General features: G+C 36.3%; 2 protein-coding genes across 2 annotated transcripts in view; both read right to left on the bottom strand.

Annotated features, from left to right (window-relative positions):
* Positions 1-5,582: 5,582 nt before the first annotated feature.
* LOC139124381 (solute carrier family 23 member 1-like) overlaps positions 5,583-25,977 on the bottom strand; it is a 30,095-nt gene continuing 9,700 nt past the window's right edge. Inside the window, exons 11-13 of the mRNA XM_070690517.1 lie at positions 25,674-25,817; positions 7,119-7,214; positions 5,583-6,592 (exon numbers count right to left, since the gene is read on the bottom strand). Coding sequence (XP_070546618.1) covers positions 6,387-6,592; positions 7,119-7,214; positions 25,674-25,817 — 446 coding nt within the window. The 3' untranslated portion in view covers positions 5,583-6,386. The remainder of the gene's footprint in view (positions 6,593-7,118; positions 7,215-25,673; positions 25,818-25,977) is intronic.
* On the bottom strand, positions 9,564-18,710 carry LOC139114177 (solute carrier family 23 member 2-like). The gene is made up of 8 exons (XM_070675762.1): positions 18,624-18,710; positions 17,924-18,227; positions 13,801-13,958; positions 12,604-12,695; positions 12,118-12,179; positions 10,765-10,946; positions 10,356-10,475; positions 9,564-9,705 (listed from the first exon to the last, which is right to left on the bottom strand). Exons 2-7 carry the CDS (start codon positions 18,215-18,217, stop codon positions 10,376-10,378), a joined length of 888 nt encoding a protein of 295 aa, XP_070531863.1. The 5' UTR covers positions 18,218-18,227; positions 18,624-18,710; the 3' UTR covers positions 9,564-9,705; positions 10,356-10,375.

Here is a 25,977-nt window from a genome sequence, read left to right as displayed (position 1 = left end):
AGAGAGAGAGAGAGAGAGAGAGAGAGAGAGAGAGAGAGAGAGTTCAGAGTCACATAATATGTGTTCATTTCTTTCCATCCTCGCCCATTAGCGCCGACTTTTAAATATCCCCTGTTCTGGCCGAGAATTAATTTTTCAAAGTAAGCCGTAAAGTGTGTAATATAATAATGGCTACTCCACTTCGTTTAAATGAATCTTGACGTTTTACTTTCTCCCGTCATGTCTCGTAACATCAGACTAAGATATAGATGCATAAATGTTGCGTTTTTATATAAGACTGAAATTTGAAGAGTTGTAGGCAAGTTTGAAGACGTCTTTTAACATATTATGTGATGACTGTTTGTTATGGTGCAAGAAATAAAATATATATATATATATATATATATATATATATATATATATATATATATATATCACGTGATCTGGCCCGAATCGCCATTGTGTGACGTACAACAGGACGGATGTTCTACGTCATCAACTGGAACCTTTTTTTCCTGTATACTACCGTTCATACATGCAGGTCGCGACACAGACGATTTGTCGTGATCGATGCCGTGCTAGCTCTCATGACATTTTTACCAAAAGGTGACCCGATAAATCCAGACATGGAAACATTGAAGGCATATTTGTCCAACGAAATTTCGAGTCTCTTAAACTATAGTTTTTTCCCGAGAACTGAATGGGGATACCGTCGATCGTTTTATTTTGGCTCAGAAACGTCGCTGCTCCAGTCGAGTCGGAATGCTCAATGTGGACGTTGTACCTGGCGATCCCGGTTGGCGATAAACCCGAAACCTACACCTCAACGTAAGTTCAACTGAATAAATGAGTACCGTATAATCTTCGGGAAAGCGACAAAGGAGGCAAAAGCATAAAGTCATTCGACTAACAACGATAAATGTCCTTCATCATACAAAATATTCCGTTAAGTCTCGCTCGAAAATCAAACCTGCAGCGCGGCGTAAGGCTGTAGCGAAGACATAAGATGTACTTCGAAAGTTGACTCAGATAACTCTCAAAACAGAGTTTTCGTCAAGTTACAATATTAGGACGTATCCACGGATGTATCAATGTGACTGAATTAGCTGAACCATTCGTCTGATGATCGCAACAGAGGACACATGTATCGTGAAACTCTGAGTAATGCCCCTGTTTTTAACTTGTCATCAATTTTTAGCGTACATTGCTCTACCGAACAGATATTGGGCAGCGTTCGTTCATTTGATTAGACACAACTCCACACATGGCATTTGCACACAGCTGCTGTATTCGTTACGTAAAAAAATTAGTTTCACAATTACATGTCAATGGCCGCATGCTGCAGACGTTTCAGGCGGAAATAGAACAGAGCGCAAGGACATATTGTCTGGCACTTCAAGCTAAAGATCTGCTAAGGCATGGACGCATTAATTTTTCTCGGGCATATTGTACCATAACATAGTAGCGTAATAGGTGTAATAAGTTCGAGTCACTATGAAGTCAGAACCAGATCACACAAAAAATAAAAACGACTGCACGTTGAGTATAAAATGTTGAACCAACAAGGACGTGTCACTTAAATTGGTTCTGTGAGGTCTCAGGGCTGTTTACTTGATGCTTGCACCGGATATGTGTCTTGCAACTGGTACTAACTGAGGAACGACAAACTATGGAGAGAATCGTTACAGTATAAGGATAGTTGGTGTACTCGTGATACACGAATTAATAGAGTTTTCTTGTTCCTCATTATCAGAATAATCGATATAAAATAAAAATAGATACTAGTTACGTGAGTGAAATGACCAATGTTTAAAAAGGTCAGCAAAATGGCAGAGAGAAACACTGTCTAAGGCTTTGTTCACAAACACCTCTGGAAGGGGATTATCCAAATTTCCTCACTTTTTTAAGGTAGAACACGCCTCGGGAACAGATATTTGGACTCTCAAACCTTTTCAATTCTTTTCTGATCTACCTCTTGTGGGGGTTCATTTTAAAGCCCTTGGTGTAAGAAAACTTTTTACCGGCTTATTTTTTGCGAAATTCGAAACTTTTTTTTTCTCTATAGAGTTAACACAGTGATGGCAGCCATTTTGAATTTTAAATATCGGTAAATCTTGAATCATTTGTTTCCCCTGTACCAAACTTTGCACAGTGACCCCCGACTTTTATTCTTGATTTTGAAAGAGAATGGTTGAAAGATTCCTCAAGGAAAGTTTCAGCAAAAGTTTGTCTTTCACTTTCGAGGCGAAAATTACCTTATAGGCCTATACCACAATGTTTGAAGTACCTCCTCCCCCTTTCCTGGTTTTGCGCATGGCAAAACACTTATCACCTTCTCTTGTATGAAATCAAAACAGCTCACCACAAAAATGTAACTTTCCTTTACCTAACACCTCCTAATACCTGTACCTGGTAAATATACTGTATGCAAAAAGTATAGCAAGCTTGGTATTTATGGTAGTATGTGCCTCGAAAGTGAAAGACTTAACTTTTGCTCAAATTTTCCTTAATGAGCTTTTCATTCACCGAATTGGGAATAAAAATCAGGGGTCACCTTCAAATTTTGGTACAAGAAAAACAAATAAATTTTCCGATATATGAAATCCAAAGTGGCCGCCGTGTCTGTGTCAACTCTGTGGAGAAAATTTGCAGCAATTTTAACCGTTAAAAATGGGAAAGACGGTATTTTTGAAAATGTGACGAACGTTCTATTTTGTATCGTTGTGTTCAGTCTGACTGTAGTCTAGAGATTTGAAGAACCTGAAACACTATCTCTATTATAGATATAAAGACATTTCTGCTAAGTAATTTACAGCAGCAGGTGAGACAACCCTGATGTGTAGACAGCAAAATGTGTTTGATAGCAAGTCAATTTGGCCTGGATTGACTAAAAATAAACACACTGGAATATCATGCAAATCAGATATATTCATCGGCTATGAGTTGGTATGACAATGTAACGTCTTGTTCGCCTTAAGCCTGTCACTGTGGGTCTCACAAGAAGTCACCCGTCTCTGAGAGATCATACCAGAGAAACATTTTGGGCGACTCAGGTTCAAGTGGAACTGTACGTTAAATACTTCACAGCCATTCAATGTATGCATGCCATTGAAATTTACCCTAAAACTGTCATCAATTGTGGATATATAGAAGGGGTGTCGTAGACGGTCTGTCACAGCCCACAGGTCCTAATCAGTTTGGCAACGAAGCACACACCTTTGGTCTCCGCTAGATAATACAACAATTATTATGCATGTTTAGAGTGTACGTACAACAATGAATACTCTGAACGGGACGAGAAAGCCGCTGTCATGTGGATTACTAAGTCCATGTCACTCTTAAATAAACATCCTGCTCTTGACGAAGCAGAGTGTCCGGATAGGTTTCATGTGATTTGTGTAGACATTTTATGGGTGTCAGTCCTCTGCTGCTATAAGTGCACAACTGCGAACATTTTGGTAACTCAGATAGGATGTTTCTCGGGGACAAATATTCAGACTTTTAAAATTTCCCTAACCCCTTTTTGGTCTACAACTTGTGAGTGTTCATTTAAAAGTTTTTGCAGTAAAAGAATTTCCATTAATTTTTTTTGAAAATCGAACTATTGTTTTTTTTCCTGTTGAATTTCACACAGGGATGGCAGCCATTTGGAATTTCATATATTGGTATAAGTGTTAGATGATTTGTGACTGCTGATTTTTATTCTTGATTTGATAAGAGGAAGTTCACCCTGAAAGTTGCGTTGAGGAAATTTTGGGCAAAAGTTTACGTCATGCACTTTCAAGGTGCATACTACCCTAATCTTTATTTTGGACTAGTGGTCGTGTACAATATTGGTCAATTATGGTACTTTCAATTAGCTACATTCTTTTTAAAAGTCCCCTTTCAGTCCCACGGTATTTTCTAGTCCCACCCCCAACTGTACCCTCAAATTTTTCATTCAAAACCCAACAAATCTCCCACCCCTTCTCCAGAGATGTTTGTGGACGTAGTCTAGCTTTTTCTTGTGTTTGTTGTGAATCACGTTGGCGGCGGATTTCCTCTGCTTAAGGTAGTATGCGCCTCGAAGAGAAAGACTTTGACTTTTGCTCAAACTTTCCTCAATGAAACTTTCAACCATTCTCTTATGATACTTACGATAAAAATCCGGACACGGGGCTCACCGTGCCAAGTTCCAAACTAGAGAAACAAATTACCCAATATTTTACGATAGTTGACATTCAAAATGGCCGCCGTCCCTGCATTAACTCTATGGGAAAAATAAGTGTTCGGATTTTCGAAGAACTAAGACGATAAACCCTTTTCTTTCTCCAAGAGCTTTAAAGTGTGCCCCAACATATAGTAGATCAGAAAATAATTGTAGAAATTTGAGAGTCCAAATATCTTTCGCGATCTACTTTAAATAAGAACAACTTTATTTTTCACGGGTCATTTTTGACATTAAGATCCAGACGGATTCATATATTATGAGTCGGCACTTTTGTCATACTGAGATGTAAATTAAAACCTAAAACCGAGACAAATTATGCTGAGTCATCACTGAGATGAAATTTTACTATGCGGTGGAAAAGCATCTCATTTCTCCTTTTTCCTTTGTACGACGTAGAGTACGCTAGCAATTTTAGTAGTCACAAATTATCTAACACTTATACCAATACATGAAATTCCAAATTTTAAATTTATAAGATACGTGAACTTAATGTATATCAATTAAACACCGAAAAAGTAAATGATCCCTTAAGTTGTATTACATCAAGTAAGATTTTTCATCTGAAGAGATACATCATACTTCCATTGGGTGGAGAAAATATGTTGTCAGTTTTTGGCTCAAGTATGTGAAACGTGAGCTAAAAACTGAACTTATTTTTTATATTTTATAATGTCGCAACGATGTCTGTCTGTGTGTCTCCCTGTCTGTGTCTGTCTGTCTGTTGGCGCGCTATCTCTAGAACGGCCTATCGGATCAGAATCGAATCTGGTACATGGACTCAATATGCAAATGGCAAAACACATGTTAGTCTTTTTGAGGGTGTGGCTTACATGTTTTATGCTTATTTGCATAATTAATGATTGCAGTCAAACCGATATACATAGACAGCGGCTGCACACAATTTGATGAGAATTTCTACAAATGTTGGTGAAACAAGGATATTTAGGTGGTGAAAGATACTAAGGGATGACATGTAAGTTAATCGCTCATTTGTATATTTAAATACTTTGCATAATTCGGGATATATCTGAATTGACTTGATTTAAGTAGACGAAACTTGGCATGCACATAAAAGATACTATGATATAACATTTCAAAAGTCATTTAGGCATTTTTTACCATAACTAATTACTAATTTGCATATTAAAAAAACTCTCCAAATTACGAATATATACCTCAATCGATAAACGTTTACTGAAAGAAGCTTTATAATAGCATTTTTACACCAGTCTGCTACTAATTTGCATTTTGAAATAACTTCCAAATGAAGGACACTTTACTGGAAGGACACGACAAAAGTTTACGAAACCTACAATATATATATATATATATATATATATATATATATATATATATATATATTTATATATTAATGAGAAAATAATATCGTATCAATGAATTATATTTGTATTTTCATTTCAGGTAATTTATAATTTGCACACCCAATTAACTTGGAGTACTTGAGCAAACAAAATTACATTTGCTATATAAAGTGGTGATACAATGACTGCAGTCAAAGAAATTTCGCATTTCTATTTCATTTTATTACAAAATTGTATAATTAATGTCTCTTAAATTAAAGGTATACTGCCATCTGTTCCAATTTTGCAACAGTTACCATGGAAAGAGGAAATCTAACCATCACAGTTTGTAAGCGGGTGGCCGCTTTTTAAAAACAGCGGCCTCACATCGGCAGTTTGAATACCAAGGAACGCCCCATTCAACTTATATGGGCATATTTAGATTACAGGTGACTACATACCTTTAATCTCTGCTGAATATTGTCCATGATATTGATCATAGCAATTTCAGTGAAGTTGAAAACTTTTGGCAAAGTATTCAATTTACAAACAACAGTATATTGAAACACGTGAGAATTTTCAATTCATATCAGCTTAAAATACTTTGGTATGATGCCCGACTAATAAAGTGCCCAATTTCCCCAAGGCAACTGTCGGATTGGGCATCGTTAATTTTGTATCAGGAGAACAAAAATCGTCCGTTTGAGGTACTATATGAATGATACTTTGTTCAATATTTGTTTAAATGTGCAAAATGGACAAAATGAATAATTGAATCTACATGTAATCTTCCTCAAATTGTCTGAATGAAACTGAATTTATTGAAGACAACTTATAATGAGACTACTGATAAAGACGTTAATGTCAGGTAACATTGTGACAAATTTTGAACACAATTACATGTGACTCTCCGTCTTGAGATCATTGTCACCGTTGCGATTATGTTTGTCCAGAAACCCGGGACAGATTGGAATATAGCGAGACCATTTCCATCCGCGTATCTTGGAAAAACAGCATGGCAGGTCATAGCAACCTTCACGGTCATTGTGTCTCGATGACTTATTAGCATGGAAGCAAATCAGCCCTCTATCTTCGGCTGTGCCTGGCAAATTAAACATACAACATAATCCATCTTAAAACGGGCCCTTTTTATCTGAATTAAATAAGATGCAATGATGTAACTCGCCTTGTCTAGATCCTTTTAAGATTTTGACTAAAATTTTTAAGGAAATTTCATCAATAAGTGTAGAACAACAATGCGGTCATTTATTTCCTACAAAAGCTAGTCTCTTTTTAATGATTATGTTGGTTCCAGTCTTCAGTTTTAATTCTGTGAAAAGTGTTTTTCTTGTTTTCTTGGTAACTCATGATCATTGGTATTGTATAACTGATCCGGAAAATCGTTCTCGACAAAAAATTTACACACAAACGTTATTCTCCTTTAAAACAATTGATAAGTGGATTTAAGTCTTATCCAATAAAACAGTATCACTGACCTTCACAAGGGAATGGAGTGCTATCGAGATTGGGGTGGGACAAATAGAAAGGAAGTATAGAGAAGTGCATTGTGGACTCGAAGCACAAAGTAGGTGTTTTCAACCAGCTCTGCAATAAGCAGAGTATCTTACCTGGTATTGTATTGTCGAGGAAGAATCCGACAATACCAGCCACAAACATTCCAGTGGTCAGGAGAACCATCAAAACGTCGTCAGCTTCAGCGTTTCCTGTGTAGAAATATCAAATGATTGTGGCAAGAAAACAAATCACATTTACGAATAATAAAAGAGATGGCAAATGATAACATGAACGTTTGTTGTCTTTTAGGCGTACAGACCCGTTCCATACTACAGAAGCACGACCGAAACGACTATTGCCTTTAATATCAGTCAATATCAGGTGACGTAACTGACACGCTACATGCATGTATGGTTATGTAAAATATGGAGGCCATCATGTTGTGCACACTGCTACATTGACATCACAACTATACATCATACCTCAGCAACCATTTCTATGTATTTCGTTGCCAGTAATACAACTGTCAATATTTGCTGTAGCTTAAAGTTTTTGTGCACCTCTAAAATATTAGTAACCATATGTACAAACAAGTCATGTTGAAAGCCTGGGTATATTTACCAGTATTTATAGCGCTCTGGTTTTCGCTGACCCAATTTGGCACCATCAGGCCGCAGAAGACCGACAGTCCGAAGACACACAGACTCCTCGATGCGTTCATATTGACGAATTGTACATTGGACACACCAACAGAGATGATCATACCTGAGGGGAGAACATTGTTTCGCTAGATATTTATAGGATTTGACTTCAATTCTAATTGATAAAACGGAGAGTTGTAAATATATCCCTTAAGGCATTATGCAGTATTACCTGATATATGTCGGCACTGCCATTACTGTCTCTATAGGAAACTATTATCTGAAAAAATGATATTTCATACCTTCATTAATTTAATGAACTTCGTAATTAGAGATATAACCCTGAAATTATTGCACCAAATTTGGTTAAATCTGCTATAGATATTGATCTGATAGATATTTAATTGTCGTCTGAGGCACTGAGCAGTGTCAAGTTAATAAACAGCTCATTTGAATATTCAGTGAAGATTTATAATTAGGCACATAACTCCGAAATAACTTTACCAAATTTGTTGAAATCTGCTGCAGGTACTAATCTGATAGATATCTGACTTTGTTGTGAAGCTTTTAGTAGTGTGAAGTTAATTAAGGATTCATTTGCATATTTAATGAACTTTGTAATTAGTGATATTACTCCGAAATTAGAGCATTAAATTTGATGAAACGTGCTACAGATGTTGATCTGATAGAGATCTAATTGTCCCATGAAGATTTGAGCAGTGTCAAGTTAATAAAGATCTCGTTTGCATATTAAATGAAGTTTGTAATTAGTGATTTAACTCCGAGAGTACTGTGCGAAAGTTGATGAAACCTGCTACATATAATGATATGACAGATATCTGATTGTTCTGTGAAGCGTCCTACTATATAATGAACTTGTTGTAAACCACATGAGCACATTCAGTTCACATCTAGTCTTTAACCAGAACAGTGAGGGATGACTCTCCGCAGTACTAAACTGTTGATAACATAAAATGAATCCTTTTTATTTAACTAGCTTATCCAACTCGAATCTTCTATGGAGAGGCAACTCAAAATGTTGAACTTTTGCATTACACGAATGAAAATTAACAAGATATAGGGTAAATTACTGAAGACGGCTATGAGGGCGCCACCAATGATTGGAAGAGGCAGTGTGGCCAATACAGCTCCAAATTTTCCGAAGACAGCACAGATAAATAGTAACAGTGAGGTCCATTGCATCACACGACGACTTCCTACCTGAAAGAATAATCTTTTGTAAGTTATTTACTGTTTTTTTTTCTGGCTAGGCGATTGAATAGTAACGTTGCAAATGACAAATTCGTCATATCAACTTCGATACCTTCAGTTGTATTGTTTTCGTATTTGTAGCTTTAATACGTAAGCTGGGGTACTTTCCTTTTTCAAAATGAGACTTTTTAGGCGGTAAGTGTTTGTGGAAGACCAAGTCTAAAGACTGCGATGTTTAACAAATATTTCCTTGCCTTAGTTATTGCAATAGCTCCGATGTTTTCAGAATACGAAGTTGGCCCAAGTCCAGAACCCCAGATACCAGCCAAGAAACAGCAAAATCCTTCCATGCAAATCCCGCGGTTTACCGCGTGAGGTGGCGGAGGGGGAGCGCCGCTGAAACGTGCGCATGCGTGGTAATCACCAACTGACTCGACGATGCTTGCAAGGATGCCGCAGAACATTCCCAGAACTAGTGGAAGACTCACTCTCGGAGTTCCCCATTGACCTAGTGACAAAGCAATGGTAATAAATCTACATTGCTTACGATTACATAAAATAATACTCCATTATTTTATCAAAAAGTGCGGTTCTTTTGCTGATTGTTTATGGCTTGGTTCACGTTGAGCTTAGAAAAATAGTTTTAATATCGAAAAGTGATATAAAACCATAATTCATACATGCATGGTGAAAAGATATACTAACCTGGAAGAGGAAATAGCACCCAGGGTGCTTCTCTAACAGCTGAAGTCTTCAGATCGGTTCTTACCGCACTTCCTTCTGGGAATACTTCAGTTATAGTCAATATATAACAGGTTAACCAGGCCAAGCATATGCCGAGAATTACCTGGAGATAACAAGTCAAGGAGTCTATGCAAATATCTGTATGTGAATAATGCGATCGCTAGCTCATAATCAAAATAATGTACAGTGCTTATGCGTTCGTGTGATTCATGTGGCCAGACTAGATGTGGAAGTTAAATTTCATTCGATATTATGAGAAGCCACAAGCTTTCGTAGCAGTTTTACTAAAACAATTATATATCAGCTCGGTACATGTCAGTATTATATCCATGATTTTGTCATAAAACTTGTGTCGACAGGGCTGTACGATGGTAGAAACTTCCTATTAGATATCAGGCCAGGTAGCGAATATGCACCCTAGTGTCTCAAATGGATGGTCCGTAAAAATGGCAAATATTGGTAAAATTACTACTACTGCTTTAGGGCGTGACCCACACCGCCCGATTGGATACGGAATGTAATATATGTGGAGAAAGGAAGCCAGCCCTATAACTGTCAATCGAATGAAATTTAGTTACGGAGACAGATAGACCGACTTGGCTAAATATACTAGTACAGGAAATGACAGAAAGGACGACAGAGACATAACGGAGCTGAATTGAGGGGCTCGAGGGTAAGTAGAAAGATCGTTTTGGATCCAATGGCCTACGTTTGCACTGCTCTTCTCAAGGAGACGCCGTCTATCAGACTTACCGGGAAAAATTCAAAAATTTTCAACCACTGAAGTGACAGCGTTTTTGTCTTGACCACGCTGGAATCGGCAATGGTACTTTACGGAGATATTGTGAAAACAACACTATCAAAGCAACTGTTCTGTGAAATGACGATATCATTATGTAAGTAGTAGGCAAAATCAATACGCATCATATACATAACATAAGAAGTGTGATGACACCTAAGTTTGGGTTGACAAATCATTTAGATGTTCCTTCTCAAGGTCTACCCTCATATCATTCCCGACATAAGGGAAAGTGTTTGTGAAGATGTATTAATCCTGTGTCTACAATAGGGCAAGCAGACCTTACATAATGAAAGCAAAATTTTCTATTCTCGTCTGCAAACATCACAGGAGAAGCTTTCACGCAAATATTAACTGACTTACAGAAAGGCAATGCCCCACTGGCCGCTGGCAAATAATGCTGCAATGTCATACATTCCAAGACCAATCATCACGATGATAGGTGCTACCGTCAAGGGCCCAATGAATCGCAACAACAGACCAATCGCTCCAGATATTCCCAGTAAGAACTCGAAGGTCGACGCCACCATCAAGGCACCTTGCACCTGGAGGAGAATATGAGCTTGTGAGGGAAGTGTATTTTTATGGGGAGCTTATGGCTGGGTGCAGATCTATACATACATACATACGTACATACAGGCAAGCATATATTTATATATATTTCTGACATGTCCCTGTACCAAATAAAACAGATTTAATAGCAAAAACGGCCAGATTTTTTGTGTCTAGCTAAAAGATTTGTAGAATTTGGTTTTAGCTATGACTGCAATTTTCAATGTAAACTTTGGGGTATGGGGTAAGTTTTGGTCATATATCATGAAAACTATATTCATATTGCATGTTACAATATGTCATTTTAAAGATTAGTAAGTTATCTTTCTAATGATACCTAACAAGTTAGATTATATTCAAAATCAAGCTCAGAAGATGACTTATATGAAGACAGGTTTAACAAAAATGCATGCAAATCTGCAACACTGTGATTTTGGGGTACCCTTCAAAATATGACTATTACAGCTGTAGAGTCCCAATATTTTTTCTGTTAAAAGTCCATATCATATTTCTGACATGTTCCTGTACCAATTAAAACAGATTTCATACAGAGCATTGTATTTTTTATTGTGCCAAGCTAAAAAATTGGTAGAATTTGAGATTTACTGTAATTTGCAATGTTAAATTTTGGGGTATGGGGTAAGTTTTGGCCATATTTCACAAAAACTGTAGAAGATATTGCATAATACAATATGTCATCTTAAAGAAGAATAAATTACATTTCTAATGATACTAAACAAGTGATGTTATGTTTAGAAATAAGCTCAGCAGATGACTTACAAGAAGAGAGATTTGACGAAAATGCATTTGGGTTGGAAAATGGTGATTTTGCGGTAACCTTTAAAACATGACCATAACAGCTATTGCGTCGCTATATTTTTTCTGTTAAAATTCCATTTCGTATTCTAGCGATCCCAAGGCTTCTGAAAAATACAGGTTTGTTATCCTGTGGGGGTGCACGTAGACCCCCTCTAGCCCACGTACTACAATCCATTTTGCATCTATTCATTAATCCATTCAATCTCCCATTAATTATCCATCCTTCCATCCATCTACTCATCCATCCATCCATCCATCCATCTATCTATCTAACCATGCATCCACCCATCCGCACAGACATACTTTTATGTATTCGAAGGTCTAGATTTTTTGAATGATCTTTACCTCCCTTATTCTATCTTTCCAGTCGACTTCAGTTCCATTAAGACTGAAATTGCCGTTTAAATCTGAACGGGAATACAATAGAAAAACGTGTTTTGCTAATTCATAAAACATAAATAATATTCGCAGCCACAAGACTGTTGGGAAGTTCCTTTTAGACAACAATATGCGACCGCAGATCAAGGACAAACATATTGCATGAATGTTTGCTGATATAAATTTGATTTCTTTATATTATAACAAACGTTAGCGGACTTCGCCATCAGAAATATTTTTTTTCTAGAGCAAAGATAACGGAAGTATAAGGATACCTTTGGTTTGCAAATTAATGTAGCAGTTGGTTATTTCAGTTCTCATCTTAGCCAATTACATGCATAGTTTGAATCATGGTGAATAAATAATTAAGTCTTCTAGGCACAAAGCTGATGACGGAAATAAGTGGGAGGTGCGTAATCGCAGAAAGCCTGTTTTAATTAATCTATAACTCACCCAAATCTGTCTGACATTTCCACTGTGGCAATGATAAAAATACCAATGCTGGGAAATATAAACTGGGAGACGGTCCTTGCAAAATGGGCAGTCTGTAGAAAAATAACACAAATGGCACACGTCAATGTCATTTTGTACACTAAGAGACGTTATGCGAGTATAACATGTTTAATATCACCAAAACGTCAAAAAGAGCGACTTAATGATGCATGTTTATGTGTAATCATAAATGTGTTTTGTCATAGTTCATGCTTGTCATAGTTGATGTTAACTAACACGATTGGAACTAAATTGGGGTAATTGGATGAGAGTAATTTTAACAAAAGTTTAATGAAATGTCAAAATGGCATAGCTACTACATGTGGGCGAGTTAACTTACGTATCTTCTCGAAGTCTAACACGTTCGGACTTAGTGACTAGTCAGCGTTCGCAGCCCATAATATACACGTCTTAATTATGATACACTATATCCCCTGCGCATGTGTACAGTGGCCCTCAGTGTACAACGGTAAGTGTGTGTTTAAGAACATTATTCGATCCGTACGTCCTATTCAGGTCTCTTGGTGTAAATCAAAGAGTAACGAAAACAGAGAGAGCACACATAAACTCGTGTCGAGAAGTCAAATACTAAGTATTTAAGCATGCTTTTGCCAGCACATCAAGCATATAGCAGATGCTATGAGATTTTGTTAGAATAAACGCTAGGGAACGAGGCGAAGTCGCCATTGGAACAATGATGAGGCCAAAGATAACGCCAAACTAAGTAAATTCTAACCGTGCAAGTAAGCGGTAAAAAAAATAACAATTTACACAAAGTTAATTTGCTTTTATTCGGAAGTTCGTATAGAATACTTCGTTTAAATCGGCACCTCTGTGTACGTGCACTGGACCCCTGCGTACGATGCTGTGTGTTACCGGTGTCGACAGCAAACAGCATCGTAAGCAGGACGACATGTAACCGCATTGATACATTATTGGCGGCGGAGAAGTGCGCTGACTAAGTGACTCTCTATGTTATTGGTAAAAGAGTTTTGTCAGATAAGCGCGTTTTGTCAGAAAGTCGCTGTACAGACGTTTTCGTGGTCTGGCAAAAATTTAACTAAGTATGACATAACACATATCTTGTAAATCAGAAAGTTGTGGACATTTCTTAGCCTTTAACTAAGGTCTCCAACATATCCTACAGCTTAAACATACCTGACCCCAAACGTGGTCTGAAGAAAGGTTGCAATTGAGACCATGAATACGGCCGTGCTGAAGATTTGACCAGTGATGATGACGTCATCTTGGACGCAGAGCATGCTGGCTGCCAGAAATGGCATGGTTATCACACCGCCAAACATGGTCATTTGTTGCTATGAAACGAATAAAGCGATAATTTAATAAGTTAACGTGCAATGATGAACTTGAAAGACACGTGGACACCTTTATGGAAAGATATCAGAAATAACGCCCTCTTAGAAGTCTTGCCACTGATCGCTTCATTTGCTACTTGCGAAAGATGATGTGGACTAGCCGCGTCAGGATATTTTTCACGTTTGATCATGATAGATATAGGTAGACAGAGAGTTACGAAGATGTGTTCTGCACTGTCTTATTTTTATGCCGGTAGTTGGGTCTAAAGAACCGTAAACCCCGAAATATCGAAGAAATATAAAAAATATTATAAAGACCGAGTGAAGTTTTGCCTTTTGACCCTCTTAAAGAAGTATATTCTAGACAACGACAGGTCTATGCTGTAGTTTCTGTCCAGCTCAGGGAAAGTTTGTTATAATGTGTTATGGTAAAATGAATAAGTTTCACTAGCACATGCTGAGCATTTGTATACTTGCTTTAATACTGCGAACAGTCAGAGATATGACCCGTCCACTATATACAAGGTGAACAATGTTGCTTGCTTTCAGGTCTTATGTGTGACGATATCTTACATAACTGTGAAAAGATCCCCATTCTCTGTTTCGTGTTTTCAGAAAAGCAAAAGTAATAGGAAATCAATTATATTATACCAGTATATTGATGGCACAAATACTAGCGATCTGATTGAGCAAGCCATCCATTATGTGTATGTGTCCGTGACGCGTAAGTTTGGGTTTTTGTTACTTCTCCAGTATGGGGTCGTTCTTTTAGAATCACAGGCGGTAGAATTATTCTTTAATGTATTCTTAAAATTGACCAAGAACATAAAGTTTGGTACAATATGCATGTTGTGTAAGGATACCATTCCGAAGACTGGCACGGTAGCATACACACAACGTTGGCGTTATCAATTCTAACCCGAGATTTTGTGTTAGAGCCCAAACATGGGACTATGTACCCGAGGGTAGATGACCATTTACCCAACGCAAGGAAGTGAAATAGTCTTCTGCCTCGATAGTACATATTGTATTGAGGATAGGCCTGGGTCATCTTCCATACCGTGTACATGCATCTGTATTGTAAGTAGGCCTGGGTTATCTTCCGTAGTTCGACTCATGTATTTGTATCGAGGATAGGCCTGGGTCATCTTCCATACCGTATACATGCATCTGTATTGTAAATAGGCCTGGGTCATCTTCCATACCGTGCATATATTTGTATTAAGGATAGGCCTGGGTCATCTCCATAGCGTGTACATGTATCTGTGGATAGGCCGGGGTCATGATGTGTACATGTACTGAGTAATTGTATTGTGGATAGGCCTGGGTCATCTTATTTGCATAGGTCATAATATTTGTAAGAAGATAGGCCTGGGACGTCGTCCAGTTGAAGGTCTGCTTTTATACCAGTGATAAACTATAAAAGATCTTCTCCTGAAGCAGGATTCGAAAGAACACGACATGTTTTCTAGGAAAACATGACAACAGAAGTGTATCCGATACAAATGTATATTATTCATACAACTCTGAATCAAATTTGTGGCCCTTGTAAGGGACTAAACAGAATTACGGGGGAGGGGCGCTGAGTTTTTCAAAATGACGCTGCGCGAAAAAGTGACCCTTCAAAAGTGTTGCAAGAAAAAGAGTGACCCTCCCAAATTTTCATGTGCAAAATACAATGACCCTCCCCTGTGTGTTAATGTACGTATCAATAATATCTTAAATGACATATAATTTCTCATTTGACATGAAGTTTGATAGAATACTATTTAACCTCAACAAAAAATCACTTGGGTGAAATTCAGATATTATATTAATTGTTCGTATCTGGTCTTTCAATCACCCTATTCTCATCACGTTCATTTATATCAAGTGTCAAACATTTATAAAAGCACAGATTAAGCTAGTTTTGTACGTGTAAACATTATTCACAGTTTCCTCACAGACTACAAAGTATAGAGAATCATAATTTCGGTGAAATCCAAAATCAAATTTGTTGTACGCACACGCACTTGTAACCACCCTAGTCTAATAAATACATTGGTATTAATTATCAAGCGTCTATAAATACACAGATTTAGCTACTTTGGTAGTTGTAAACACCATATTCGTACCATGTGGGTTGATTATCTATGATCAAACATCAATAAATGTACAGGTATTGCAAGTTTTATTGGAAGAATGTTCATAGTTTTCTCATACTCTACCATGTACAGTGAATCATTATTTTTGAAGGAATTCAAAAATCTTATTTCTTGTACACACATGTACTTTTTACCTCCTACTTTAAGCAAAGTGCATTTATATAAATTATCATCATATATAAATACAGACATAGCTTGTTTTGTGGGGGAACGTATTAATAGTTTGCTCAATAGATTTCAATGTAGTATGATTTGATATTTTTTGGTGAAGCACTCTATCAACCACATCTTGCCTTTTTATAGTTGAGACAGTTGCATAAAAATGACCCTCCCAAAAAGGCCTGTATATATATATATATATATATATATATATATATATATATATATATATATATATATATATATATATCCCTGTATACTATAAGCATATCTCCCCTGCAAAACGGGCTTTATCTGTATTACTTGGTTGATAATTTTATGTAAATGTACTTTGCTCGAAGAGGGAGGTAATAAATGCATGTGTGTACAAGAAATTTGATATTCGGATTTCATTGAAACTGTTGAGATACCATACATGCATCATACGAGAAAACATAGAACACATTTTTTCAAATAAAACCATCAATATTTAATCATTTGTAAACATTAATAAATGATGTATATTTATTTGATTGAAATAGGATGGTTTCAAGAGCATATGTGTAAATTACCTAGAATGAACAGATAAAGCAAGTTTTGACGGGGAAAATGTTAAATTGTTCACCCCTAGTCCACTAAGAGAAGTGAATTAATATTTTTGGGCGAAACTCCAATATCATATTTGTTGTTCACTTCCGCAGTGTAAATATGGAACACCCTATTCTGACCAAGTTCATTTTTATCAAGTGTCAAACATTTATAAAATCACAGTTTAAGTTAGTTTAGTATTGTAAAAACTGTTCATTATTTTCTAATAGACTGTTATGTATAGTGAATGAATTAACATTTTCAGTGAAATTCCTAAATTTAATTTCTCGTGCAAAAATATACTTATATTCACTCTATTCTAATCATGTACATGTATATCATTTATCCAACATCTACAAATTCACAGATATTGCTAGCTATATATTGCAAAAAAACCTTCACAGTTTTCTCATAGATTCCAATGAACAGTGAATCAACACCTATTCTAATGAAGTACATTTATGTCAATTGTTCATAATATATAAATGCATATATATTACTTGTTTTATTTTTGGAAAACATGTATAGTTTCCTCATAGACTGCCAAGAACAGTGGACCCACATTTTCGGTGAAATTTCAAAATCAATTGTTCAATAGTGACTTTTAGGCTGTAATAAGTTTTGGCAAACAATAATAGTGCTCTTTGTACAATTACATGCCAAGCTATACATGAAGGTAAACATTACTTCTATTGTCCCGTTTCATTTTGAACAGCCAATGTACTGCATGTAGTTGATACAAATATGTATTTGTGAAATGAGATTTTTTTATTGAATTAATTGAAACCTTGTATAAAATTTATTATATGTTAAAGTTAAAAAGTATTTGCCGGAAGTCGATTGAGAAATTATGTGTCAATTCAGATAAGATATTATTAATATGAAATGTGACACGCGGGAGGGGTCACTGATTCTGCGCAAGGAAAATAGGAACGATCTCTTGTTTTCTCCACAACACTTTTAAAGGTCCGATTTTTGCACAGGATCATTTTGACACCTCTGCAATTTCTTTCAAGTCCCTAAAAAGTTAGTTCGGTTGTTTTCGACGAGTAAGTAAGTTTCATAGAAAATCCGACAAAATTACAGTTTACTTACCTGAAAACCAAATAATAAACAAGCATACCATGGAGGTATGTCTTCAAGACTGTAGGTCATTTCTATGTCACTCTCTTTGTTCATTTTCTTGTCATCACCTTCCTTCAATGCACTAAACCCGACGTCTTGTGAGTTTCTATGCATCTCAATGAGTTCTGTAGCTGGACCTGGGTTCATTTGATTCTCGGCACCACCAATGTCATTGTCCAGACTCTGACTTAGAGAGTCTGCTTCATTAACTTCTGGCGTCGTGGTCAAATTACAGTCAAGCTTAACATCGCTTGTAAAGTCCATGTTCTCTTGTCTGAAAATAAGAGAATAGAGTAACAGACTGTTGTTGTGGAGCAAATTGTGAGCGCAGCAAGGTCACTGTACTCTTGAAACGGTGGAAGGTATTTCAAATCGGGCTGGAGCTTTAACATAGGCTTGTGGAATTCATCAAGGATTAATTAATCCACATAAAACACGATAGAAACTTATTTGGGATAATTGGAAATTCATAGTTTTTCAAATTTCTCTAAAGTGTTAGGTGCCATATAGCTGAATGTTGCATGCAATAGTACGAATTACCCACAAAAATGTGTAATTAAAAAAGAAAAGCAGATGAGCTTATACTTGCAGGTTAAAACGACCTTACTTCACATCCAATTACCCCAAATTAGTTCCAATCGCGTTATAAAAGCATCTATCGACTACATACCTTGTGATTTCATGGAAACCTTCTGTTAAGAGACGAGATTCATTGCCGTTTCTCCCCAAGGCAATACAAAACTAAGTTTCTGATCATGTGTGATTCCGCCTCCAATGTCTACATGAATGGAGATGATGTATTAAGTATCTCATTTTATCTTTTTGTCAGATTTTCTGGTGAATATAAAACAGTCAAACGACCGACATTTTCTAAATCTTGATTAGATGTTGAATATATGCTGTACGATAAAAAACGACTAAACTCAACGCCCTCGCTGCATGAGATTTTGCGAGATCTTGCGTGACTGTAATTTTGGAGGACCATAATCCCATGATATTATCCAGGCGATAAGTCCACACATCGTTCAGAACGAACACTAGTCATGCTTATAAGCTTGACCATGCAAATACATCGCCAAATGGCCAGCAAATGATAAATAACGCAAATATCTATGTCTTGCGAGATTTCGCCAGAACAAACCACAACATAGACAGCTTTGAACCACCAGGTAAAAATAAACTCGTAAAAATAAACTCCGTCTCATAATTTCTGTAGATTTTGCTCTTTCTAACGAGACCAATGAAGGGTACCAACATTTTGAGTCCCTGTAGTGGAAACACGGTAACTTGACAACACATACAATCATGGGTTCACCAAAGAGTCGTAACATCGGAGTCATTATACATCTTGCACATACTGTAAAGCTCCGTTAGACAGATATCACACTTTAAATTGTAGGAACGTCATGCATTTGACATGTGAAACATATCATTTAAATAATCATTTGTATCTGTTCAGAAGTTACTTTCCATATAATGCCATTAGAAATACACATAATTCCCATGGGACAACTGGGGCATTTGTTACCATGTTCGTAATCATCTGTTAGTTATTTCGGTAATTTGACATTAATATATATTATAGGATCCACGATGTAAATCAACCAACATGTCGTGAACAATTTTCAACTGTTTACATATGCAGGCAACCTCCATGCGACTCAAACAGTACTAGGTGTAGTGTGATATATTTTCCTGACAATTTTTCTGTTTACAAAAAAGGAGTGATAGCCCAACAAAATTATCTATCGAACATGGTAGGGGTAACTCATTATGTTAGCGCTATTGATTGCTCATTTTGCATAACAAGTTTCATATTCGTGATCAGTTCCATTATTTTGACCCACCATTATGTTTGCCACCACCGACACAAAACTAGAACACATGTCACTTTGAATAACAATAGCTCATCCTGCATTGTACACCGTAAACACCTTCATAGTCCAATAGAGGGACTTGCACCAGAATAGGTTATATCTGGCTACTACCGTTCAAGAACTAACAATGTATTATGCTATCATAACCCCACTGCAAGTTAATTGCACTAGCAAAATAATTGGTGGACATGTATCTCTGCTAGTTTTAAATTCAAAGATTAGAAACAAGGCTTACAGCATATTGATGCAATCAGCACCACCTTGGGCATGCTGTACCTGCTAATGAAATAAACAAATTTAAATCTAAAATATCAAAATATCTATACAATGTACGACTTTTACAATTTTTGAGTTTTAATTGCAATTTTGTTACATTTTATGTCGTTGTTTTTTTCAACAATACAAAATTTGCTGGTGGACAAAGCCATCTATACAAATTTATTTGATGATTCTGCAGAAATCTTCACATATGGCCAAACCTGACTAAAACAATCCAAAATTAATGTCACTATGTCCAAAAGTAAGAGATGATTGTGGTAAAATATTATCTGATTATCTGATCTCAAGATGCAGATGAATCTACAAACACGTGGATTAATTTCATCCCTAGATTTCACTTTAAGATTAGATTATTCTTTAACGGTCGATTGTTCAAGAATACCATTTGCTAGTCTAAGACTATTTTCCACAAAATGATGAATTACTTACATCCTCACACTTGCCATCCACAGTAATGTCGCAAGGTGTACTTACAGCTGTTTTATATCTGGCAATAATTGTGCATTTAGTGTCGTACTGAACATCTGGGCCACACCTTTTTCATGTGATAATTAATTAATTTACAAAATCGAAACATGTCTGACAAACTATAGACTATCAATCATAACTTTGCACAGATGAATCTTTAAAATATACTGAATAACAGTAATCATAATCGACTGTTAAGTATCCACATAGGAAATTTTGAAAATTTGATTTAATTTTCAGTTTCAGTAACATACCATTCTACATTTTCCATGTACCGGTAAGTCAAATTCTATTTATCATTCTATCACGCCAATGGACAAAGAACCGGCCTTCTCTTCTTATAGCTGAACATGCCATAGACAATATATAATGCAGTTTATAGAAATATTGTCCTCGGCAACACACCTGTCATAAGAAACAGTAATTTCAAATGACACACCAGAAATATTGTAAAAGCCACGCCTACCGAAAAACCCATGAACATGCTATGTGAAGTACGTGACTTCATGTCATGAAATAAGCCATCTACCATTCATGTGTTGTAATATCCGCCATATTGTAAATCACGAGGTAAATTATAAAGTGACATGTGGCTTCAAATAAAATTTCGATTGCTTCAAAGTAAAATAATCTTATCGAAACATAAAAAAGGGAGAATTAGGCGAGTCAATTATGTGTTCTGTCTTTCCATTGTAATGTACAAATAATTGTGACACATTCTAAAAACAACCTCAACTCCCTGCGATACGAGATCTATGGCTAAAGGAAACTGCCTTCATTAGTCCGGTTTCTCAAACGGATGAGTTCTTACTGAAATATATTTCAACATCCCCAATGAGCGTTTAAATTACAAAAAAAAAAAACATAAAGAATTTATATAAGCTGTGAGCGAGTCTTACTCACCAATCGAAAGACTGGTATACAACGCGCAAGCAGATCATAAACAGTTAGTCGCCATATTTGATCCACAGACGGTCAAAGTACGGTACCAATGTCTGATCTTTTGAACTGTAATTTGATGTTGTCCACTTATGAAGAACAGTCCAGCCCCTATTTGTCGCCGACTGCGACATGCTAATACAAAGAAACGGTGTAGCCAACATTAGAATGAGGGCAGGGACAAAGCTAATTGCTGTCAGTGGGACATGTTTTGGGACTTCTTCAACAGGAAGCTGCTGTGTGTTTTGGGTAGGAAAAAGCATCGTTCGTTACGCTTTTGTAACAGGAAGAAGGGCGGATGGGCGACAATTTTACGCAGATCGTAGTGGCAGTGACACTGACAGTGACAGTGTAGGTGTCAGGTCAGCGTCAGCTTGAGTGGTATTATTAAGCTAATGTATTAAATGTCATTTACGTGTCATGTAAACTGGAACAGAAGTTTAAATCGCCAGTAGCTTTAACTGTTGGTGACCTTTTGCACCAAGTTTGTTTGTTTTGTATGTGAATAGCTAGAACTTGTTTCACTGCTAATGTGCTGGTATTGTTTATATTCGAACTCCAGTCAGGACCACAATACATTTGACAATAATGACAATGCAGTTTACAGATAGACAGACTGAGTTTACAGGCTAAACACTCTGTATCTTATGCTTAGGGGATTAGAACATGAAGGTACTGCTAGGAATTAAAAACAAACATAGTGGAAAAAACAACAGAAGGTTACAAATTCGGTAATCAAAAATGATTAATGAGAAAATGCTTTCAAGATGTCGATATAATTGAGTAATTTGTGAAATCTAACGCACTGAAATAAATATGTCGGATCGCGGAGGCGACATTTACTTAAGAGGATTCTTTTATCCTAAACTATGTATAAAACTTGATAAGGAAAGTGACAACTATGCAGAGATAAATTAAGGTGCTAACTCGAAAAAGGCACACAAACGTTTCATTGGCGTGGTGTTTTTATTTCCACTCGTTTCTTTATTTTCTCCATTAATATATCACAGTGATTTGAAGTACATTAATTCAAAACTAGTCCACAATGTAACATAATGTGCTTCGAAATTGAATGAAAATGCAAAGTCAATGAAACTTTCAACCATCCTCTTACGATGTCAACAATAAAAATCGGGGGTCACCGTGGCAAGTTCGGAACTAGAGAAACAAATTACCCAGCCCTTTGCAAAATGGCCGCCACCCTTGCATTAACACTTTTGAAAATAATTTTAAGTTTGGATTTTCGAAAAACCAAGACCTTTAAAATGAGCCCCCACAAGTGGTAGTTCAGAAAAGAATTGTAGACATTTCAGAGTCCAAATATCTGTTCCCTAAGCGCGTTCTACCTTAAATAACGACAGCTTCATTCTCCATGGGACATGTTTCGCATTAAGATCCAGACGGACTCAAATAACAGGTGTCGGTACTTTTGTCAATCTCAGCTGTGAATTATGTCGAGCCTTCTCAATAACATCGAGGCGAAAATGCTGAGTTATCACTGAGACGTAATTTTGCTTTACCATGGGAAAGTATCTTGCTTATTCGTTTTCCTTTCGAAGATATAGATTACGCTAGCAATAATTACTGTAATAATGAACTTGTAAATTTCTTGAAATTTCTTTACAATGGCTTATCAGTTGAAGTTGGAGAAAATTCCATTTACTGTTATCACGGTTACTCGTCAAAACTTTCTGTTTAATCCACAAAATATTATGAAAGCAACATAGGCGTCAATCCCACTGCAATAGACAAAACACAACAAACTATGAAATATTTTTTATGTAAATGTTTAGATACGTGAACATCAATTTAAGACAACGATGAAGTAAATAATCCCTTAAATTTTATTAAATCATGTAAGGTTTTATTCTTAAGAGATTAAAGTGCTTCAATTGAATGCAGAAAGTATGTTCGCTTCTTAGGTCACGTATTTTATGCTTATTTTCATTATTAATGATTGTAGAAGAATGACTATATATATACAACGGCTGCATAGTATAACCAGTACGTTCTGATACTCATAATTGGTGATAAATATCTGAATAGACTTGATCAAAGTTGACAAAACATGCTATGTACGTTGAAGATGCATATGCTTTGATAAAATTTACTAAAAGTAGCTTAGCATTTTTATATTAGCTAGTAACTAATTTGCATATTGAACAAACTTTCAAAATTAGGGACACATTATTGGAAGGACACGACAAAAGATTTTGAAACTGACTATATATATATATATATATATATATATATATATATATATATATATATATATATATATAAAATGAGGCAAGTACATTGTATATTAGCGAGATATTTTGCATTTTTATATCAACTAATATATAATTTGCAATGAAATTTAGATAAAGCTAGAAGGACTTGACAAAAAGCAATAACACTTGCTGTATTAACTGGTGGTACAATGACAGCAGTCAACAAATTTGGTATTTTAATTTCATTCTATAACATAACTGTAATACAATATGAGGTTAAAATCAATCTTTGGTGAAAATTGCTCATGATGTTGATCATAGCTGGTTCAGAGAAGTTTCAATACAGTATGCTGAAACAAGTGAGCATTTTCAGTTCATATCTGCTAAAAAACTAATGCTGATATGAAAGTTCCCCTCATTTCCACATGGCAACTGCGGAATGGGTCATCGTTAATTGTATCAGGAGGGAAAATAGTTGTGTTGAGATACTATAATATTATGACTTGTTCAATAGTTGTTTAAGTGCGCAAAAGGGAATAAATGAATAATTGAAACGACTTAAGGGATTACACATAATCTTTCTTAAATTGTCTGAATTAAAGTGAATTTACTAATAATTAGGTTAATGATAAAACAAGCTAATGTCAGGTGACATTGTGTGAAATTTGGAACACAATTACATGTGACTTTCTGTTCAGATATCACTGTCACCGCTGAGCTATTCACGTTTTTCCAGAAACCCCGGACAGATTGGAATATAGAAAGACCATTTCCATCCACGTATCTTGGATGTACACCACGGCAGGTCATAGCATCTGTCACGGTCATTGCGTTTCGATGACTTATCAGCATGGAAGCGAGTTAACCCTCTATCTGCGGCTGTGCCTGGCAAATTAAACATACAATTATATTAGTCTTAAAACATGCCTTTAATTTCTTGATCTGAATTAAACAGCTGATTAAATAGCTGCAAAGATTTAACTCGTCTTGTCTAGGTTTCCCTGTGTCAGATTGTTCGAGAGTTCTTTTATATTTGGACCAAAATTTTTAAGGATATTTTCTTAAAAATTGTAGAACAATAAAACGGTCAATATTTCCTACAAAAGCTAATCTCTGTTTAATGATTATGTTGGTTCCAGTCTTTAGGTTTACTTCTGTGAAAAGTGTTGTTTTTGTTATCTTGGTAACTCATCGGTATCGTATGACTGATCTAGAAAAATCGTTCTCGATACACAAAAATATCATACAAAGTTATTCTCCTTTAAAACAATTGCTAAGTGGATTTACAAAACAGTATCACTGACCTTTACGAGGGAATGGAGCTGCTGTAGAGAGGAGGCGAGACAAATAAAAAGAGGAAATGTAGAGAAGTGCAATTTGCATTCGAAGCACAGCGTAAGGTGTTTTCAACCAGCTGTGCAATAAGCAGAGTATCTTACCGGTATTGTGTTGTCGAGAAGAATCCGACAATACCAGCCACAAACATTCCTGTGGTCAGAAGAACCATCAAACGTCGTCAGCTTCAGCGTTTCCTGTGTAGAAATATCAAATGATTATAGCAAGATAACAGATCACATTTACGAATAATAAAATAGATGGCGAATTAAACGACGAACAGGAACTTTTGATCTTTTAGGCATACATATTCCATACCACAGAAGCACGGCTGAAACGACGAATGCCCTTCATATCAGTGAATAGCAGGTGGCGTAATTGACATGCTGTATGCATGTATTGTCGTATTAAATATGGAGATCATCATGTTGTGTACACTACTACATTGACATCACAAGTAGACATCATATCTCGGCATATCACTTCCATTTTTTTCGTTACCAGTAATATAATTGTCAATATTTTCTGTAGTAAAAAAAATTATGCACCTCCAAAGCATTAGTAACCATCTGTACAAACAAGTCATGATGAAAGCCAGGGTATATTTACCAGTATTTATAGCGTCCGGGTTTTCGCTGATCCAATTCGGCACCATCAGGCCGCAGAAGACCGACAGTCCGAAGACACACAGACTCCTCGATGCATTCATATTGACGAATTGTACATTGGACACACCAACAGAGATTATCATACCTGAGGGGAGAAAATTGTTGCGTGACTCTTGAAGCAGTTAGATATTGAAAGGAAAGAGTGTTCGATATTTGATTCCCATTGTCATGGACAAAACGGAGAGTTGTGGATATCCCTCAATGAGAATTGAGTTTGAGAAATGTTTGCATGCACGTTAACTAGA

Source organism: Ptychodera flava, chromosome 2, assembly GCF_041260155.1.
Source record: "Ptychodera flava strain L36383 chromosome 2, AS_Pfla_20210202, whole genome shotgun sequence".
NCBI classification, from domain to species: domain Eukaryota; kingdom Metazoa; phylum Hemichordata; class Enteropneusta; family Ptychoderidae; genus Ptychodera; species Ptychodera flava.
This window is presented reverse-complemented; position numbering and strand designations above follow the sequence as displayed.